The sequence below is a fragment of the Pipistrellus kuhlii genome, unplaced genomic scaffold (genome assembly GCF_014108245.1).
Source record: "Pipistrellus kuhlii isolate mPipKuh1 unplaced genomic scaffold, mPipKuh1.p scaffold_m20_p_14, whole genome shotgun sequence".
Lineage (NCBI taxonomy): Eukaryota > Metazoa > Chordata > Mammalia > Chiroptera > Vespertilionidae > Pipistrellus > Pipistrellus kuhlii.
In genome coordinates, this window is record NW_023425449.1 from 42,290,826 (window position 1) to 42,312,573 (window position 21,748).

General features: G+C 42.2%; 1 protein-coding gene and 2 long non-coding RNA genes across 3 annotated transcripts in view; 2 read left to right on the top strand and 1 right to left on the bottom strand.

Annotated features, from left to right (window-relative positions):
• The window catches only part of IL7 (interleukin 7), a 48,583-nt gene extending 33,902 nt beyond the window's left edge, over positions 1-14,681 (bottom strand). Inside the window, 4 exon segments of the mRNA XM_036437287.2 lie at positions 8,882-9,015; positions 14,232-14,252; positions 14,255-14,365; positions 14,368-14,681. Coding sequence (XP_036293180.1) covers positions 8,882-9,015; positions 14,232-14,252; positions 14,255-14,365; positions 14,368-14,410 — 309 coding nt within the window. The 5' untranslated portion in view covers positions 14,411-14,681.
• LOC118718447 overlaps positions 1-21,533 on the top strand; it is a 28,781-nt gene extending 7,248 nt beyond the window's left edge. Inside the window, exons 2-3 of the long non-coding RNA XR_004987817.1 lie at positions 21,020-21,140; positions 21,374-21,533. This is a non-coding gene — a long non-coding RNA (uncharacterized LOC118718447). The remainder of the gene's footprint in view (positions 1-21,019; positions 21,141-21,373) is intronic.
• LOC123652321 lies at positions 15,301-16,490 on the top strand. The gene is made up of 2 exons (XR_006741599.1): positions 15,301-15,951; positions 16,452-16,490. It is a non-coding gene; the product is annotated as an uncharacterized LOC123652321 (long non-coding RNA).
• Positions 21,534-21,748: the final 215 nt, after the last annotated feature.

Here is a 21,748-nt window from a genome sequence, read left to right on the forward strand (position 1 = left end):
CCACAGCTCTGGAGGCCCCGTCTGAAATTGGAATGTTGAGAGGGTTCCATGTGGTTCCAGTCCTCAGTGGCCCTTAGCTTGGGGCTGCGGAACTCCCACCCCGCCTCTGCCTTCCCGTGGCCCTCTTCTCTTCTCTGCTCTTCACGTCCACGGACACTTTTTGTTGGGTTCGGACCCACCCACGAGGATGTTGTCACCTGAAGAGTCTCAATTACACCTCAAAGACCTTTCCCCAGGCCAGGGCCCATGCACAGCTTCCAGGAGCATGCGGGTATCACCCGGGGTGCCGCCACTCGGCCCAGGACACCATGCTTTATTATTTGGGAGGCGTGTTGTATTAAGATGCTAAGTTATTCAGGTTTTTCTCGTTCTTAGCCTACCACTTTCCAATGACTTTCATTTTATTTATTTTTGCAAAGAAGTGTCTTTTCCTTAGTCTGCCGTGCTATTTTAAACTGCTTTTTATTGATTTTTAGAGAGAGAGGAAGTATGAAGGAGAGAGAGAGAAGCACGGATTGGTTGCTTCCCGTATATACCACAACCGGGGGCGAACTCGAAATTAGGGTGTGCACAGGATGGCACCCGACTGAGCCACACTGGCATGGCATGCTGCTCTATTTTATACTTTTGCGAGGGTTCAGTTCACTTTTGAGTGCTTCCATCTGCCAACTTACCCCAGCAGCACACTGTAACTCATGATACATGTCCCTTGAGACCCTCTGTGTCGCCATCTAACCTGGTCTGTTAAAGTCCCTTACAAAGGTGAGAATCTACGTTATATCATTTTTTTGTTGTAATGAGATTGTAGTAGTTTGCAGAGCAGGTATGAACCTCTCAGCAGATTGAGATTACTCAAATTTCATGTCTTTTCAGTTTTTTCAATAAAACTAGTTCTATCCCGACTTGCTAGAGCCACAGAAATCTTTCTTCTCAGGCATCTGAATTGTGTGAGAATACAGAGAGTTTAATCAGTGCAAACAGAAGATCTTTCCTTCCGCTTGCCGCATAGGAAAAACAGGACTATTTCATCCATCCACACCTTTTGGCTTAGGCTTTTCCTTTTTGCTCTTGATTTCTGTGGCAGCTACAAGCTATCGACAGAGAAAACCCATGCATCACAGTCGGATGTTTTTGTTGGTCCAAATGTTGTACCAGCTCCAACCATGCACAGGCCTGAGGTACCAAAATTATAATTATTTAATTCATACTTATATGCCCAACAATGTCTCCAAGGATATCTGCATGATGGGGTACTCAGATCTCTGTCTGGGTCTCTCTCTCTAAAAATAAAAAAAATAAAAAAATAAAAAAGAATCTAATATCATGGGATCTTAAAAACCCAAACAACAGATTGGGTTCTCAATGTCATTCTTCCCAGGAAAATATCCATGGAAATGTAATTTGTCATCCCTAGAAACTAATTGTCCATACCATGGAATATTGGAGTTGGAGAATCTATGTAGTCTTAAAATAGGAACTATTGGTCTTCTTTTAAAAAAAATTAGTTACGTACTATTTTACTAGAGACCCAGTGCACAGATTCATGCACTGGTGGGGCCTGGCCTGTGCCATCTTGCAATTTGGGACTCTTCGGGGGATGTCAGAGAGCCCGTTTTGGTCTGATCCCTGCAGGCCAGGTGTAGGGACCCTAGTATGCATATAAGATTTCTGGTTAATCTCTTACTGCCCTTCCCCCTTGCTCTCTTCCCTCTGAGATTCATCAGTCTGTTCCATGTTTCCATGCCTATGGCTTCCACTCTTGCATTGAGCATCTGCCCCCTGGTGGTCAAGCATGTCATAGCTACCTGTTGACCAGTTGAATGGTCGGCTGGTCGGCCAGTTGCTTAGGCTTTTATATACCAGTTTGTAGACTTTCCTTTTTTAAAATAGACTTGATTTTTAACACACTTTTAGGTTTACAGAAATCTGTCTATCCATAGTTTCCCTTACTATTAATATTGTACCTTGTATTAATGTGTGGTACCTTTGTTATAATTCATGACTCAATATTGTTATATTTTTAATAGCTGAAGTTCACTGTTTACATTAGGGTTCACTCTGTGCTGTAAAGTTCTCTGGGTTTTGACAGATGTGTATCATGTATTCACCCTTACAGTGTCACGGATAACCTCATTGCTCTAAATTTACACTATACACCACCCATTTCCTCCTCTCACCCCTTTCTCTGACCCCTGGCAACCATGATCTCTTTAATGGCTCCACAGTTTTGCCATTTCTCAAAGGTCATACACCGGAATCATGCAGTATAAGCCCTTTAAGACTGGTTTCTTCCACACCATATACATTTAGATTCCCTGTGTCCTTTGTGGCTTGGTAGCTCATTTCTTTTTTATCACCAGTTATAGTCCACTGAATAGAATGGTATGGTGTCTGGGTCATGTCAGTACTCTGGTGCTTTTCAATATTGTTCAGGCTATTGAACATTCCACATAAACTTTAAAATCAGGTTGTTGATATACATAGAACAACTTGCTGGACTTTTATTGGAATTGCATTGATCAAGTTGCATTGACATCTTTACAATACTGAATCTTCCTATCCTTGAACATGGAGTATTTCTTTATGTGTTTAGTTCTTCATTGATTTCTTTCATCAGGGTTTTGTTGGTTTTCACATATAAATATTGTACATTTTTTTTTATATTTATACCTGAGCATTTCTCTGTTTTAATGCTAATATAAATGTCAATTGGCAAAATAGAAAAGCAGCTGTCTTTTTTATATTAATCTTGTATCCTTCAACCTTGTTATAATTGCTTATTAGGTTCAGGAGTTCTTTTGTTGATTGTTTTGTATTTTTTATGAAGACAATGATGTCATCTGTAAACAGAAAACATTTTATTTCATTTGTATATATTTTATTTCTTTTTATTGTAATACTGAATTAGGTAGGATTACCTAAATGATGCTGAACAGGAGAGACAGCAGGGTATATCATTAAATTGTTCTTAAAATAAAGAGACTTTAAAGTATTAAAGAGTTTTGCAAAAAGAGTGAAAGAGAGAGAATGTGTATCAGAGTTGAATTTCAGAAAGACAATTCAAATGCTGGTGAAGATGTATACTGGAGGTAATGAGATCACCCAGGGGCCTATGGAAGGCTGTGGGCTACCGAACTAAGGTCATAACAGTGGAAGTCAATAGAGTGAATGACTTATACAGGTGTTACAATCTATAGGATTTGGTGATGAAAGAACAAGGGTGTCAAGGATGATGCTGGGATTTCAGGACTGATTGACAGGACAAATATAAATGCTATTACCTAAGACAGAGAATGCACCAACAGGAACAAGATAAAAATGGTGATAATTAGTTCTTTATTGCGTATGATGTGCCACAGTACATCACGCAGGGATTTATAATTGATATTTGAACTAAATGGTTCTAAAGTTCATGTGAGAGGTGAAGACAGAAGTCGAATCTCTGAGGGCTTCTAGAACAGAGATAGAGACAGAGTTAAAGATATTCGAAATTGTAAAAGCCAATTATAACCTAGTAGTCATTAGATATTAAATTTAATAAATTAGAACAAAGGACACTCCTTAATGAATGTGAATTATACTGAGTCATTCTTAGAAAGTGTAGCCTTATTTAGCAGTCTTCATATTTTATCGATAACCTGCCTCAATTCTGTTGACTCAGTTATGGTAAGAGTTTCATAATTCAATCACATGAGTCATGTTTAAGCAAAATAATTTTTTATGAATAAAATCCTATATAATAAAGAGGTAATATGCAATTGACCATCATGTCCTCAGACAAGATGGCTGTCCCCATGTGGTCACAAGATGGCCACCACATGATTGCCAGCAGGGGAGGGCAGTTGTGGGCAATCAGGCAACAGGAGAGGGCAGTTAGGGGTGACCAGGCCAGCAGGGGAGGACAGTTGGGATTGAGCAGGCTGGCAGTGGAAGACAATTGGGGGTGACCCAGGCTGCAGGGGAGGGAAGTTGGGGGCAACCGGGTGAGGGGGACCCAGATTGGAGAGGGTGAAGGCTGGGCTGAGCATCCCCATCAAGTGCACAAATTTTGTGCATCAGGCCTCTAGTAATGTATAACATCCCAAACTAGTTGCTATCAAATATCAAAAAAGTAACTGACATTGGATTCATGATGGGTTTTCAAAGAAACAAATGTCCAAGAAAAAGATTTCCTAGCCTATTTGAAACAAATTTCATGTTCTCATTAACATATAAATATATGATTTACAATTCATATATTATTTATCATATATTATTATAATTCATATTTTTGTTTATATGGAAAAATACCAGGTGCAAAGTGGTGCACTGAGTATTCTGTGGGATACAAAGATGAATCAAACATAAACTGTCCTTGAGATACTTATAGCCTAGTAAGGAATTATAAGATACAAACTTAGGTAAGTATGCAAGGAGTACAGAGTTAAGGATAATAAATTTCAAAAAAATTGAGAAAGTGATTATACTTAAAATAACAATAGCATCAAAGACACATAAAATGTTTAAAAATAATTTTGACAAAAGAAATTCAAAGCTTACATTCTAAAAACTACAAAACTTCTTTGAAAGAAATTAAAGATCTAAAAAAATGGGAATTGTCCTGTATTCATGGATCATAACCATTGTTATGCATTATCAAAAAGACAATACTCCCCAAATTGATCTACAAGTGCAATAAAATCTATTAGAATCACAACTTATTTTTTTTTATAAATTGAAAAAGCTGATTCTAAAATCCATATGGAATTGTATGGGACCTGAAATAGCCAAAACAAATTTGAAAAGGAAGAAACTAGAAGAATTCTCACTTCCTGAGTTCAAAATTTACTTCAAATCAATGGCAATAAAAACATTAAAATAGAATCGAAGAGTCCAGAAATAAATCCATACAGATATGGTCAAAGGATACCAGTGCTATTCAATGGGGTAAAGAAGAGTCTTTTCTTCTACAAGTATGGCTTATTTGTTGCTTTATAAGATAATTATTTCTGAATAAATTTCACTCCAATCCTCTAATTATATGTTCATTAGAGACCACTTAATATTATTATTATTATTATTTAGAAGAACTTGACATAGAGCATTTCACAGAGTAGGGGATTGATGAATATTTATGAGAGAAAAATAATCAAGACAGGTCAGCAATAAAAAGTAAGAGGAAGGAAAAGAAGGAGAAAAGAAGAAAAGAAGGTGACTTTTTTTTTCCATGTCTCAAAAAATTTGAGCACTATGAGAGATCTCTGAGATAATTCCATTTCCATAGTTTATAGGGGACTGAAGAGTCCAAAGAGGTTAGATGAGGTGTCCAAGATCACATCTCTTGCTAAGAACAAAGCTAGTAACAAACTAGGTCTTCTGATCCCTCATTCAGGGTCCCTCACACTGCACTGCCATGCTGGTTCTCAGTAAAGCAATTTAACTGAGGGAGCCAGTGAAAATACATTTTTCCATGAGGCAGACAATTGCTTTATTTATCATTAAAATGAATGTTCAATCATGGATTCTAAAGTAAAATGTGTAACTTAGAAATGATAGCTAATTGCTCTGGCAGGGTGGCTCACTAGGTTGGGCATTGTCCCCTGCACCAAAGGCTGCAGGTTCAGTCTCTAGTTGGGAGGCAAATGATCCATGTTTCCCTCTTCTTCCCTCTCCTTCCTGGTACAGCAATAAATACACAGGACAAATATTTCTATTCTCAACATGTATTATACTTATTGCATTTACATTGAATGTCTTCCCCCTAAACTCCCCAGAGGCTTCCTGGTGCTTAGACTCCTTTGAATGGTGGACACAGCACTGAGTGACCTGGGCTTCCTCTGAGGATTCGGTTCTCATCTTGCATCCCATAGTCCAACCGCACCAAGCCTATTGGTTTCTTATTTACCTTCCTTTTCAAGGTGACCCTCTCCCCAAACCTGTTCTGCTGCTTTTGGTATCACCTACATGTATTTTAAGATTCAAGACTCATGTGTGACCAAAATCCATGTAAGAGAAGTAGATGACCTTAACTGGCCTATGTCTACTAAATAAATAGAATCAGTAATTAATAGCCTTCCAAAGAAGAAAGCACCAGATCCTGATGGGTTTGCAATGTAGAGACTAAAAAATATAAAAGATCAATGAAACCAAGAGCTGGTTCTTTGAAAAGATAAGCAAGATTGATGAACCTTTAGCCAAACTCGTCAAGAAACAAAGGGAGAGGATCCAAATAAATAAAATAAAAAATGAAATGGGCAAAGTAACAACTGATCCACAGAAATACAAAGGCTTGTATAAAATACTATTAGCAAGTAGATGCCCACAAACTGGACAATGTGGATGAAGTGGACAAATTCCTAGAAAAATACAATATTCCAAAACTGAATCACAAAAAATCAGAAAACTTGAATAAGCCAATCACAACAGATGAAACTGAAGTAGTAATAAAAAACTTCTCTGGTTAGAAGGCTTCATAGGAGAGTTTTATAACACATATCTTCTCCAAACTATTCCAAAAAATCCAAGATGAAGAAATACTTCCAAGTTCTTCATTTTAAAAAAATATTTATATTGATTTCAGAGAGGAATGGGGAGGGATAGAGAGATAGAAACACCAATGATGAGAGAGAATCATTGATCAGCTGCCTCTTGTATGCCCAACATTGGGGATCAAGCCCACAATCTGGGCATGTGCCCTGACTGGAATCAAGCTGTGACTTCCTGGTTCAGAGGTCAATGCTCAACTGCTGAGCCATGCCAGCTGGGCCACTTCCAAGTTCCTTTTATGAGGCCAGAATTATCTCATTTTCCAAAACTAGATAAAGACACTACAAAGAATGAGAATTATAAGCCAATATCCATGATGAATATAGATGCTAAAATCATCAACAAAATATTTGCAAATCAGATCCAACAATACATTACAAAGATCATACACCATGACCAAGTGGGATTTATTCCAAGGTTACAAGGCTGGTAGAATATTCACGAATCAATAAATGTGATACATCACGTAAGCAATTTGGAAGACAAAAATCACAGGATCATATCAATTAATGCAGAAAAAGCATTTGACAAAATCCAACACCCTTTTCTGATACAACTGTCAGCAACGTGTGAATAGAGTGATCATACCACAACATAATGTGTGACAATTATGACATACAGCCAACATCATACTCAAAGGGCAAAAATAAAAACCATGTTCCATAAGAATAGGAACAAGACAGGGATGTCTGCTTTCACCATTTTTATTCAATACAATACTGGAAGTCCTAGCCAAGCAATCAGACAAGAAGGAGAAATAAAAGGCAGCCAAATTGGAAGGGAGGAAGGAAAACGAAATTCTCTTTATTCACAGTCGACATGATATTGTAAAGTAGAAAACTCTAAAGACTCCACCAAAAAACAACCAAATTTAATAAATGTATTTGGCAATGAAGCAGGATACAAAATTAACACACAGATATTGATGACATATTTATATACCAATAATGAATTCTCAGATAGAAGAACTGAAAAACAACCCCATTTACCATTGCAACAACAACAACAACAAAAACTAAGATATTTAGGAAGAAATTTAATCAAGAAGGTAAAAGACTTATAAAACTACAGGATGTTGAAAGGGAGATAGAGGATCAAGTAGAATATATCAAGTTCCTAGATTAGCAGAATCAATGTCATTAAAATGTCCACACTACACAAAGCTCCACAGGGTCTTTCTACATAATCTAGTCATTGCAAGACAGCAATTTACCCAAATGATTCAAAAACTCAGTTTGTACATCTGTACAAAGCACTGCCTGTGAATGTCTATACAAGGTTTATTCATAAGAGCCAAAAATTGGGAGCAACCAAGATAAGTCCTGTCAGTGAATGGAAAAACAAGTGGAGATGCATCCATTCAATGGAATTTTATTTGACAATAAAAGGGACGAGCCATCAAGCCGCAATGAGCCATGGGGGAACCTTAACTACATATTGCTAATGAAAGAATCCAGCCTAAAACAGCTACCCAGGGCACGACTCCAACTCCATGACATTCCAGAAAGGCAAAATTACAGAGACCACAAACAGCTCCGGGGTTGCCTTAGGTTCAAGAGAAGGGCCTGAGGGAGGAACCGACAGGCACAGGGGATGTTCAGGGGCAGAGAAACCATCCCGTATAATACTGTCATGGCGGACACATGACATTTTGCATTGGTGAGAACCCACAGAATGAACAACACAGGGAGCAAAACCTAATGTCAATGATCAGCATTAATGAATAATAATGTATCAAGATTAGTTCAATCAATCATAACAAATGTACCACAAGAATGTGAGATGTAAATAATAGGGAAACCTGTGCAGAGGGACAGTGGGCATCTGGGAATTCTTTACTTTCTGCTCATCTTTCCTAAAAACTTACAACTATTATAAAATAAAATCTACTATAAAAATTGTCCATAGTAAATAGAAAAACTTACTCATATCAAATTATAAACTATATATATGTTCACATATTCAGATAAAATAGCTATATATCTCTTTCCATGATACCTTTTCAATGTTATGTTCTGTTATTTCCCCTCTCCTGATACAATGGTTCCACAGAGACTGGCTGCTAATGGGAGGTGAGGAATGCAGACAGTTATGTTAAATTATGCTCATGAGATATGAAGGGCGGTGGGGCTGAGGGGGGCAGTTGTGGGAGTCTGAAGGTCTAGGAAAGAATTATTTTTAAAGGATGTAACGATTGCCAGCTATGAAAATACATAGTAGCTCATTGAATTTCATCCCTTAGCTAGTCCACTTTCAATAATTATAAATGGATACTTGAGTATAAAACTGCATAGTGACAGCATCTATCACATTTTCCCGATGAGTTACAATGTGAGAAAGCCAAAGGATCACATACCAGGTCATTGAGGCTGACCATGATGACATTCTGGTACTCTTCGCCGCTTTTACCTTCGAACTCACAATCAGATGATGCGACTGGCAACAGAACGAGGATCAGGGGAGGAATTCCAAAGATATACCTGAAAGAAACTGAAGACAACAGCACATAAGAACCAGCTAAATGTTGTCATGTGATCTGATTTGGTGGTGGCGTTTCAGTATTTCTAATCCTTGTACATATGTATCCCCGGTTTTGGATAGAGTTGGAGGGAACTCTGAAACTCAATACTAAGTAATACCCAAAGCAGGGCAGACATTTAGTGTCTGAGTTTCTGTAGTGTTTTAACCAGGAATTACTCTTTGGGAAAGTGCAGCGCAGTGGTGGGTGCCCGTAGAGTCTCTTTGCTTCTGGAAAACACTCCAGGATGTGAATTCAGTTTATCCAATTTCAACTTAAGTTGGAAAGGCATCTACAGGTGAACAAGTAAACTAAGGACAGGTGAAAAAGTTACACATTTTATGATCTATGGCACGTGACTGCGTATGGAAACCCAATGGTTGTCCAAGCATCCAGCAGCTTCCTGAGGTGGTGTTGCAGGTTGAGCCCATGCTATGACTCAGTGATTATATTTTTGCTTTTTAGTGATGGTTTACCCTTCCCAGAACTGTAGCTTCTGTTTCTAAGTACCCAGAACCCCTATTCTCTTCTGATCTGTTTAGCTTCTTGATGTGTTAGAAAAGCCCAATAAATAAGTTCACACCCTGTTAACTAATGATTTCTATCTGTTTTTTATAAGCCTTCCTAATTGGGGGCAATTATCTAATAAGAAAGAATCTGTAATAATAGAAGAATAATATGCTAATTAGACCAGACACCCTTCCGGACGACCTTCTGCACGAGGCTGGGGCTGTGAGGGAAGCCCGGGGCCCGGGTGCCAGAGGATAGCCAGTGCCGGAAGCCAGGGGGAGGAAGGTCTACTCTTGCACGAATTTTGTGCACCGGCCTCTAGTTATCTAATAAAAAAAGGAATGAAATTAGACATGAATGATTTGGGGCAGTAGTAACAGACCGAACAGAAAGCCTGTGGCTCCCAGAGACATAAGAACTTGCTTATCTAGGGACTTGGTTCTTCGTAAGCCTGTCAGAGTATCTTCTCTGCATTTTTCCGGAAACTCTTGGGCTATGCTGACAACATCTTTCCTGTGCATTTCCCAAATGAACTTCCACTGCACTTGTTGAGTGCAAGTCATTTCACATTGTGTGCCTTCTCTGGTTAAGAAGACAAACTATATTGCTAAGAACACAAGGTACTGATATTGTGACAAATACCTAAAGACTGTTAAAAATATCACAGAAGTTTCCAATAACATTGTCGTTCATGCTATCATTATCCATCATGTAAGAATCGGTAGCACTCCCCAGTAAATTATGTGCTATTGATGACCCATATTTTATACACAGAGGGAGTAGGCTGGGAAGCAGATCTGGGAACAAACATGGATCATCCATGAATCTCATCCTCTTATGTCACTGACTCTTGACAAGGCAAGAGAAACAAAACGAGACATGGATTCCATTCACTGCTTTGCCAAGAAATATCTATCGATACATACATGACAAGCAATAATACACTTGGGAAGTGAATAATAATGAGGACACCCATTACCTTTCACTGAACACCTACCATGTGCCAAGCATTGTTAAAGTCATCTACATACTACGTAGTTCCAAAGACCAAGAGAGTTTTGCAAGTTCATCTTTTTCTGAACAGAGGTAGTAACTGCCAGGTCTGGATTTTAACCTGACCTTGCTGCCTCCCCAGGATTTGATCAGAAATGGCTACAATCTTTTGCTAACATGCAAGCACATTGGTCCAAATGCAAGCCACTTCCATGTAGTAGTTTCCAGCTCTGCAGCCTTCTTCTACTTCTGTTCCTGCATCCTGAAGATTCTCAAGCAGGATCAACTAACGATTGACCAGGTCCTAACTTTATAATCAGACTTCTATGCATAGTAGAGAGATGACCTTTTCTGTGTCACCTTCCAGATGCCCACGTGGTGCATGCTGGGAGGAGTAGATGATAAAGGAAAGATTATAGAGCACGTAACTTGATATGACCTTTAAGGGAGATAAATACAATAAAGTAATAAGTACCAGCATGAATAGAGGCATTTTTACCACTCTACATCAAAGCTATTTCAAAGGAGGTTGTTTTATGTTCTATATAGAGCATATATTCTATATGGGGTGTCCTCTTCACCCCAACTTTCAGTAATCAGTGCTTCCAAATTCCCATCAGCTTATTTATTCATTGAGAGGCATCTCATCAATGACGACCTGGTGGAAAACTCAGTGTTCTTTTATGTGTCACAACTAATTACAAATTCTAAAACATAATTGGACTTGTCGGGAAAGGGTGTCTTTTGTTGCCATTGTTGTTAAATAAGTTAGCCCCAGACAGACTGAGATAAAGCAGAGTGCCGTGGGCTTGCAGAGTGGAGATGGGACTTTCGTCTTGGTGTGATGTTAAGTTGTTGAGTGAATGAATGACAGAATATCTTTTAAGCTTCACTCCCCTGATTTGTAAAATGAGAACTTTAGACTAAATGGTCCCTCCATGTCCTTCCGGATTCTCAAACACCAGAAATTGTCATAATGTACCTGGCCATCAAAATGCAGTAACTCTTTAGATTTGAAATCGCTTCCTGGACAAATGCAGCCTGGGCCTCGGACCCACAGCTCCTCATGACCTGCACTTTGGTCTGTAATGGAAGTCTTTTCTCATGGAGATAGTAGCATGAATGTTGTTTTACCATTGCCCCAGTAGGAAAAGAACTCTTGTTTTGTTTCAGAGTATATATAGATACCCACACTTCCCCCAATCTTGCCATTTTCATTAGGTTACAGAAAAGATAAACCATAAGGAATAATGCAAGGCGAGCTGGGGCTTGTGGAATTTTCCTTAGATCTCCTGAAGGGATTGAAACTGGAGAATTTGTTTTCAGTGGGGAATCTGGTTAAACCAAAATGATGGCTGTCTAGAAATTCTTGATGGTTTTTAATGTAAGCCAAATAATACATTCAATCCTCAACTACTTAAGTTATGGGGTCAAAGTGAACATAAATAAGTTAGTTCCTACAATCCATCCAATTCAATTTTTCATCAGCCTTAAAGATTAATAAGTGTTAATTGATTGTCCATTATAGACATTGCATAGATTTGATTTCACTGGGAATTTGAAAAAAATGGTCAAAAGACATTCAAAGCCAGGTGTGCCAGGTGGAAGAGTCTAGAAACTTGGCTTTTAGCCACCAAGCTACCCTGCTTCCTAAAGAAACTGTTGTGTGGTCAAAGGGAATGTGCACCACCCCACCTTGCTCCTCGTGGACTCACCTAGGTACTTCTTGGCCAAGCTCTGGACCTGCATCCTCCTCTCCTCTCAGGAAGAAGGACACGCCAGGGCATGTGGCAGAGGTGAAGCAGAAAAAAAAAAAATCTCACATGTGAATATGACATCTAAGTTAGTCCTACAAAGTGGCCTTTTCCATTTTTGTTTAGGATGTTTCAACATTGATGTGGTGCTTGTTCAGGATTTCTAATCTTTCTCAGGTTGCTGTTTTTCTTACTAATCCATTTTTTTTTTTTGTACTCAGCACAGTTGAGGACCACATAATAGGTCCTCAGTAACTTCTACTCCCAAAGAAGGAGCAAAGAAAAAGGATAAAGCTTCTAGTGAAAAATGTGCAGAAAGTCACTTGCAGTCATTATTCAAAGTTTAGACTTCCGGCATTGCTGATACTTTATGGTACATGATCCATACAGACACGTTTCAGCAATTAAAGGCTCCTTGTTCATGACGGACACCCTGGCTTCCTTTCCTTGTTTCAACTTTCTCTTCAGGCCACAGGTGATGCAAGGAGCAGACAGAACCAGAGGGATCCAGACAGGGAAACTGCAGGAGACCCGTGGGCAGTGTAAGGAAAACAGGGATAGACCTAAGTTTTAAAACAGATTTAAGTAGTTCTTTTTAAAGAATTGATTTGAGAGAGAAACACTAGTTGCCTCCTGAACACACCTTGACCAAGTATCAAACCCACAACCTGTGTGTGCTCTCAACAGGAATCGCACCCGGACTCCTTAATGCTTTGGAAGATACTCCAACCTACTGAGACACCCGGCCAGGGCAGCACAGGGCGGTATACAACCTAACTTCTATCTCTCCACCAACCTCCTGGACGCCCATCATAACACCCTCCAAATCCGCTTCTACCCTGTGACTCCCGCTCCTTTATTTCCTCACTGATCCGCGAATTCTGGGCTATGACAATTCTCGATTCTTTCATTCCGGCGAGAGGGGAAGTGCTCTTTGGATCCCTCAGAGCCAGAAAGTGCACAAACCAGGCATCAAACGGACCAGCGAGCGGCTCCCTATGCCCGCACCCTCGCCCGCACCCTCCTCCACCCCCTCAGGCTCCTTTGGCTGGAGAAAGTATTCCAAGTTCCCCCAGCAGATCCGTTTCCCTCGCTTCCCTCTGTCTCATTTCTCCTTCCAGTAAACTTTGGGGTTCTTTGCACTGGCTGCCAGCGGAGCCCAGCAACCCCCCTCTGCCCTGGTCCATGTGAAGTCCGCATTTGGCACAGATAAAATAGATGCGATCTCAGCAAGAGTCTATCATTTGGAATTATGCATATTTAATCCTGTCGCTACCAAGGGAGCCCCCAAATAGCAAGAAACAGAAACCCCACACTGGCCGCTCGCGGGGACGGAGGGAGGACCTGGTTCCCGGCAAAGGGCGCTCGGTCCGGCCCCGTCGGAAACTCCCCGGCCCGCGGCGGGAGGACAGCGGGGCTTTCCAGGGACCGGTCCCCGGGTTTAAAAGCCGCCCGTGGGCGCCGCGCTCTCACTTCTCCCGGAGCCGGGGCCGCTGGCGCTCCAGCCGCCCGCCCGCCGCCCGCCCGCCCGCCGCCCGCGCCGTGAGTAGCCGTCGGGCGCGCCCCGAGCGAGGGCCGGGGAGCTGGGCGAGGGGACCGAGGGCAGCGGGGCTGGGGACCGACCTGGGGACCGACCTGGGGACCGACGGAGCCCCGGCTCCCCCGGAGCCCCGCGGCCGGCTCCCCGACGGCCGGCGCGGAGGCTGCGCCGGGGCCGGGCCGGCCGCCCAGGTGCCGGTGGCTCCGGGCCAGGGACGCCGCGCGGCTCCGCTGCCCGTGGGAGAGCCGGTGCGCCCGGCGGGTCCAAAGGGCAGGGCCCAGCTACTTCCCGACGCGCCTGGGCGCGGGGCCCGAGCCCCCGGCGTGCGTGCCGGGCGCGCGGACTTGGACTTGTGCGCGGAGCGGGGCGCGGAGCGGAGCGGGGCGCTTACCATGGACCATGGTCTGCGGGGGGCGGCGTGGTCATGATGACCGCGGCTGCAGCTCGAGCGGGCTCTCGCAGGCCATGCTCACTGCCGGGACCCCGGGCTGCGCGGCGGCGCCGGGAGGCGGGCCGGGCGGCCGTCTCTGCGGCCGGTTCCTCTGCCCCACGCCGCGCCCGCCGCTGCATCCATCCCAGGGGGCGCGGCACACGCCACGGCTGCTCTGGGCTCGGCCTTCTTTCCCCCAGAACTTCCGTAGGATCCGCCGCAGTGCACTTTCAGTTTCTACTTTGCGCCGGGGCTGCAGGTTCCAGCTGCGGGCTCCTGGTCCCGCGCCGCCAGCGCCCCCCTCCCCTCCCGCGCGCACCTGCGTCCTTCCCGGGCGCGTCCTGGGCACCGGGGCCGCCGCCGGAGGAGGGCGCCGCGGGAGGGCCCGGGGGTTCCGGGCGGGACACTTTGCCGATGACCTCTAACCGCCTTGGCAGAGCCAGGCCACTGCGACCGAGGCCGCTGGGGTCGCAAAGCATAGGCTGCCACCGCGTCCACGGGGCGACACAGGTGCCGGGCGAGAGCCTGGCGAGTGCGCGCGGAGGCCGCGGGGAGGGCGGCGCACTCCTGCCCTGGGTGTGGCGGACGAGGACAGCGTCTTGTGAAATGTCATAGGCTGGTGTTTTGTGATCAGAGACATGATTGCTATTCCGTTTACTCACAGCCCCAGCGAATTGTGCAGAAAAGCCAACAGGACGCCAAGTTCATGGACAAGGGAACTGAGGAGGGTGGAGAGGGTCCTGCCCTCAGGCCCTGGAATCCCGCCCAGCAGCCCCTCTTTGCCTTCTGTGTGCGTGCACCTGCCCAGGGGATACCGCACGGAAGTAACCCTGTGGTCCACCTGCCTATCTTTGTGGCCGTGGGAATCAGAGCCCCAAGGAGGTGAGGGAAGTGGAGTCTATCACAGTTAAATAACCGTGACTTAGACGTTTATCTGAGTTGGCTAAGAAAGCACGCTTTCCCTTTGGACTGCTTGTTACTGAGGAGTTGATACCACACCCCATCCTTCTCCCCCTCCCCCTGCCCCAGGCCTGAACTAGTAGTTAGCTATGACTGTTCTGCTTTGGTTTGGTTTCTGATATTTTGCAGAAACTCTGCTTAAGTGAAGGTGGGTGGTGTAATGGTTATAATAACTCTGATAATAAGGGCTGTTACGTGTGGGTCATTGGCTCTGGACTGGGTTTTCTTACCTGCCCTTCACAGATGTGGGATTTGAGTAACTTGGCAGAGCTCACTTTGCTAGTTGGTAACAGAACTTGGACACAAGCCCGTCCCATGCTGGCTCCGCAGTGCGTGCCTGGAACTCCGTGTTAGAAGTTCTTAGAAAGAACTTCGGAACTGATGCCAGGAGGGGGACAGTGCTCGGTGTCCTGTGGACAGTCAGAAGGCTGTGAGTTCTGAGCAGGAGCTCGCCTCGGCTAGGAGCATTCCAGTCCATAAGATGTGATGGAAAGGAGCGGAGGAGAGAACAACAATGAAAGAGAGTGAGAAGCGTTGTTCAAACCTGAAACTTGGATCCCTCATTCCTTTTAGTCTCACATTCCGCATCCAATCCAGAGGCAGGTCCAGTCAGCTCTGCTTCTGGAACAAACCCGAATCCAGCCTCGGTGCTCCAGGATTGCCCATGGGCACACCACGAACACCCTGCTGTCCAGGATGGTCCCCCCCTCTCAGCGGCAGGGTGCCTGATTTACACTCGCCACCCTCTGAGACTGTCCTCTGGCCCTTAGCATTGTCCCAGGCCTGAGGTGCTGGGTTACCTGGGCTCTGCTGCCCCCTCTGACCTGGGCCCCAGCCACACTGGCCTGCTTCTCCCCTGTCCCAGCCAAGCTCCCTCCCACTGGGAACAGTATCCAGCTTTCAGAGCATTCAGACAGCACTGCCCAGGGACAGCCTGAGAGAGAACCAGGGAGTGACAAAGTGTGAATGAGAACATGGATGGAAGAGAGGATGTGAGGGCAGATGGACAGGAGGAGGCCAGTGAGAACAGGAGAGGGATGGGCAGACAAAGCTGAGTGTTGCCATGTGACTGGAACCAAGAATGAGGTGCGCCGTGGAGACGGAATCCTAACTGGGAATTCTGTGCCCAAGCACACTAGGCTGGCTATTTATTTACTTAAAATCACTGACATTGAGGCACAGACATAGCATCAGCCTGCACTTTTTTGTTTTACTTTTCAGGGACAAATAAAAGATCATCTACCAATAACTTCCTCAGGAGAAATAACTTCCATCTTTTTTTTTCTTCTTTTTTCCCCCCCCACAATCACCACAAAACCTGTCATTAATGAACTTTGGGGAAGCATGAGGTGAAATTATTCAGAGCTCCAGGAGAGATGTAAATTCCTCACTCTCTTCGAACATATTCATAAAGGATTTGGAATTTAAAAAAAATATATTTTATTGGTTTTTTACAGAAAGGAAGGGAGAGGGATAGAGAGTTAGAAACATTGATGAGAGAGAATCATCAATCAGCTGCCTCCTGCACACCCCTTACTGGAGATGTGCCTGCAACCAATGTACATGCCCTTGACCGGAATCAAACCTGGGATCTTTCAGTCCGCAGACCAACGCTCTATCCACTGAGCCAAACCCGTTTCGGCAGGATTTGGAATTTCTGTTGTTGCATGAAAGTGGGCACATTCTCACCAGATCAAGTTATTATGCATGAGAGGGGCTAGAGTCTATTTATAATAATAAAATGGTAATATGCTAATTAGACCAGACAAAGCCGCAGCAGACGGGGGGGGGGGGGGGGGGGGGCGGCTGAGCCCTTGCATGAATTTTGTGCATCGGGCCTCTAGTTTATGTATTAATTGATAAAATTGGGTTCTTGTATAGAAGAGAGGAAGGATGGAACCAAGAAACCCAAGATCTCTGATCTATTTTTTTCTTATGATTCATTCAATTCCCTGTCTATTAGAGAATATCATTTGTAAAAATTTCCAAAAGAACATCTTAAATGAGTGGCTGGTATTTTGATAAACTGAACATTTTTTTCATAAGACAAGGATAAAATGTCTTGTGAAATTTTATATGCTGATGTTTTGTGATTAGAGAAATGATTGCTATTTCGTTTTACTCATAGCCCCAATGAGTTGTGCAGAAAAGCCAACAGTATGCCAAGTTCATGAATTATTATAACCACAAATACTAAGAAGGAAGATAACATCTCAGAATGATTAGTACAATGTAATAGAAAAATTTAAATAGGATATGAAAGTCAATTAAGATAGTTGTTGAAGGTTAACCAATGTCTTTTTAAATGTTCTACAGTCTTCAATCAAAATAGACAATTATTGGTAACCTGAAATTATTTTCTTAATTGTCTGAACTATTTTTACCCACCTGTGACTATTCTTGATAGTCTGAGATCTGAATGCTACCTGTTGTTCTGTCTATGGATACTTTCTGAAGTTTCTATGACTTAATTTTCCAGGAATGCTATTTTACATATTCAAACATATACACACACATACATACATACATACATACACACACACACACACAAGACTTTTTAATGGGCATGTGTTCTGTGTACTGACATAGAGGCCCATGTGGTGCTTAGAAGGGCTCCATGCTTGTTTCAATGCTCTGCTGTCTTGTGAAATTCTTAATTATTTTTAGACAAGGGCTCTCTCATTTTCACTTTGCACTGGGCCCCGCAAATCTCTGTAACTACTTGTGTACACACTCATGTTAAGCTACACATTGTAGATAACAATGCATATCTTCAAGGTGGCTTCAGTCTGGTGAGGAGATCGGAAGTTAAAAGTGTAATTTCAAAGATAAAAGAATGTTATAAGAAGGAAAGGACAAGATGTACTTCAAACCAGGGATTTAAGGCAATCTAGACAGACTCACTTGAAAAATTAGTGAAACTAGGGTCTAGAAAGGTTCATTTACTAGTACTTGGTTAGTAGGAAAATGGCCATAATGAATAACCTTTCATTTAAAACAGATTTATTTGTTTTTCAAGCCTGACCATGAGGACAAATTTTAAATTTTATCAAACGACCACTGAGCATGTTTACATGGTTGTGTTTTTTCCTTGTTGCATTTTTAAACAGAACACAAATTTACCATAATACTCAATTCAACTTGCTAATATTTAACATAGAATCTTGCAATTACATTCATAATTGGTTTATGTTTGTTTTTCATATTATACTTAACTGAGTTTGGACTATTTTTGTCAGATTCTCTTAGCTCTATAAAGGGATTTGAGAATTCCCTGTTGTTGTTGTTTTAAAGAAACTATAACTGTTGAAGCATTTTATAAACTATTTCTGTGTAGTTGATTAGAGTTAAACAATAAAACATGCCTCATTAAACAGGAGAAAGCCCAGGGGTAGGAGGAGAATGTTAGTTGTAAGAGTGAAAAGAAAAAGGATTCCTTTGAAGGCTGAATCAAAATGGCTACATCAAAATATCGGGAGCCCTGCTAGAAATGTGTATGTCAGCATACTGATGGTTGTTTGAGTCACAGAAGTGAATGAAATGACCTAGCTTGCAACTAAGAAGAGGGAAGAGACAGAGAGCCGATACTGGGAGGAACAGTAGGCATGAACACTAATGGTCGCTGGAGAAAAGTGTGTCCACCAACAAAGGGACAAACCGTGGGTAGCAAAGCGGGAGAGTCAGAAGTTCGTGTCCCAGAAAGCACAGGAGGATAGGGTTTCAAATGAGAGGAAGTAACCAGTATTTCCAAATGCTACGGAGATGGAAAAAGACGGAGACTGGAGGTGTGCCTGCTGACTCTGGCGGAGGGGAGATTGTCTATGGTCCTATGAGAACAGTTTGAGAAGAGAAGTGTAGACAAGAGCAATATTCCAGTTTGTGAGGAGTAACCGAAGGTGCAAAGAAAGTGAGAGACAACTCTTTAAAGGTGTCTTGAAGATAAAAAGGGGTAAAATTAGGTTCTTATGAAGAAATAGGAGAGTATGGAACCAAAAAACCCAAGATAGTGGATTTATTTGTTTTTCTTATAATTCCTTCATTTCTCCCTCCTCTTTCATTTCAGTTCTAAAATTCTGTAGTTCTGAATAATCAGAACCCCCTATAAATCTGGTGCCTAATTTTATGTTACTTATTAAAATGTTCCCCAGGACACTCTCTTGTCTACTTCTGGATTGAGTATTGGCCAGTTGAGGAGAAAAATATTTCTCAAAATTGCTCTCGGAGGAAGCAAATGTAGCTTACGTAGTTTGCATTATCTAATCCTTTTGTGCACCAATGGATATGTTGTTTGCAATTAGAAACATCTTTTATATATTGAATTTTGGAGGCTTTTAACCAGTGCCTTTATAGATGTCTAGTTAGAGACGATTATGCCTGTGACAGTTTTCTTCATGCAAATTGTTTGAAGAAAGTAAAATAAATAAATAAATAAATAAATAAATAAATAAATAAATAAATAAAAAATTCCCTTTATTGTCTTCAAATGCCTGGACAGATCCCCTTAATACCTTCCACTTACTATGTGGATGTTCTGTTGTGTTATAAGCTCTTGGAGAACAATGGCAGTGTCTTATGCAACCTGGAGTTCTCTGAAGTCAACAACATCCCATTCCAGATTCAGATTCTCCCCAAGTGTGACTGTGGAAAAGGGAGAAATCAGAAAACAGGTCTAGACTTGTTTTCAAAGAGAACCGGTTCTTGGGGAGAACCTGTGATAACATCCAGGAATGTTATAATACCAACTACTGCTTTACCTGGCTATGCCTAAGGGTCTGGGGAGCGTGTCAAAATTCTCCTACTGAATAGATTTAAACCTTTTCTAATATGGACGGCAGTGTGGCCTACTAAAATCTTTCTGTTGCTATATTAGGTAATTAACCAAATCAGCCTCTCCTCCAGGCAGCCAGGTTTGTCCCACACATTGTCAGTGCCGGGGACCAGTGGTCGGCAAACTGGGGCTCATGAGCCACATGTGGCTCTTTGGCCCTTTGAATGTGGCTCTTCCACAAAATATCTGTGTGATTGAAATGTACAGTGCAATTGAAACTTCCTGGCCCATGTGCAGAAGTCAGTTTTTGGCTCTCAAGAGAAATTTCAATTGTTGTACTGTTGATATTTGGCTCTGTTGACAAATGAGTTTGCAGACCCTGCTTGGACTGTGGTTGGAGGCCCATGACTCACACATGACATGGGATGATTAAGTGTATTGTTACAGTAATTAAATAAAGAAATAGTTTTCTAAAAGGATTTTGTACTTCCCTGTGCTCCTAGGATTTTGTACTTCCCCAATCATTGCTCTGTGACAATCCTGTGCCAATTAACCTGCATCCTATAAGCCTGAAACAAACATTAATGTGCTTGCCTAAAATGTTAAAATGTTAGTGGCAGTGACAAATACACATTAATAAGAAGACAAAAAAAGGAAGTTTTCAAAAGATTTAAACATTGAGATATCAACTTGGGTGTATTGATGATTTCTTCAAACAATGGAACAAAGCAAAATGTTTTGTAAGTGGCATGCCCTGTGAGATGGCAGCTGGCATTGTTTCTTTTACTAGGTTGGCAATTTTCCCTAATGTGTGACTAACAAGTTTTCTAATCATGTTTTATTTTTCATCTCCTGGCACCGATAAACTAATTGCGAAAGTTCTGTGGCACACTGAAAAATATATTTTTTGCTGATCTGATCAAAATAGTTGGTAAGATTTTGATCTTTAACATCGATAACTGTTATTGTGTTGGCTGTTGTCATTTTTTAACTTGCCAATTGAAGAGAAAAGAGTAGTCAGGAATTACATGTTTTAAAAATTCTTGTGGCCACTTGTTTAATGTCACTGGTCCTAGGTAAGACATTGTTTTGACCAGTGAAATGTAATATTTTCTATTTCTTGTCATTTCCCTCCTGTCAAAGTGAGATTTTGGCCACAACCAGTTTGGCTCAGTGGATAGAGTGTCGGCCTGCAGACTGAAAGGTCTCAGGTTCGATTTTGGTCAAGGGCATGTACCTTGGTTGTAGGCACATCCCCAGTGGGGGGTGTGCAAGAGGCAGCTGATCGATGTTTCTCTCATCGATGTTTATAACTCTCTATCCCTCTCTCTTCCTCTCTGTAAAAAAATCAATAAAATATATTAAAAAAACAAAGTGAGATTCTGTGTAATTTCCATTTTCTGAGACCTCTTAACTTTTATTCAGGTTTTAAAAATTAGGCTCCTTTGATTCTAATTTCAAAATAACCCACTTTATAACTTTTTATTTTAAAATATGAAATCATTGCTGCTTACCAAATACAAATATATACACAAATATGTGTATACTAGAGGCCTGCTGCACGAAGAGATTAGTGCAATAGGCCTTCCTTCCCTTGGCTTCCAGCACGGGTTTTCCTCTGGCACCCGGGACCCTGGCCTTTGCTCTGGCCAGAGACTGACTACTTCTTCATCTTTGCTGCAGACTTCAGCTGGAATCTGCCATCTTCATCTTCGCTGTGGCCAGCGCTCCCATAGATCCCTTTGTACCC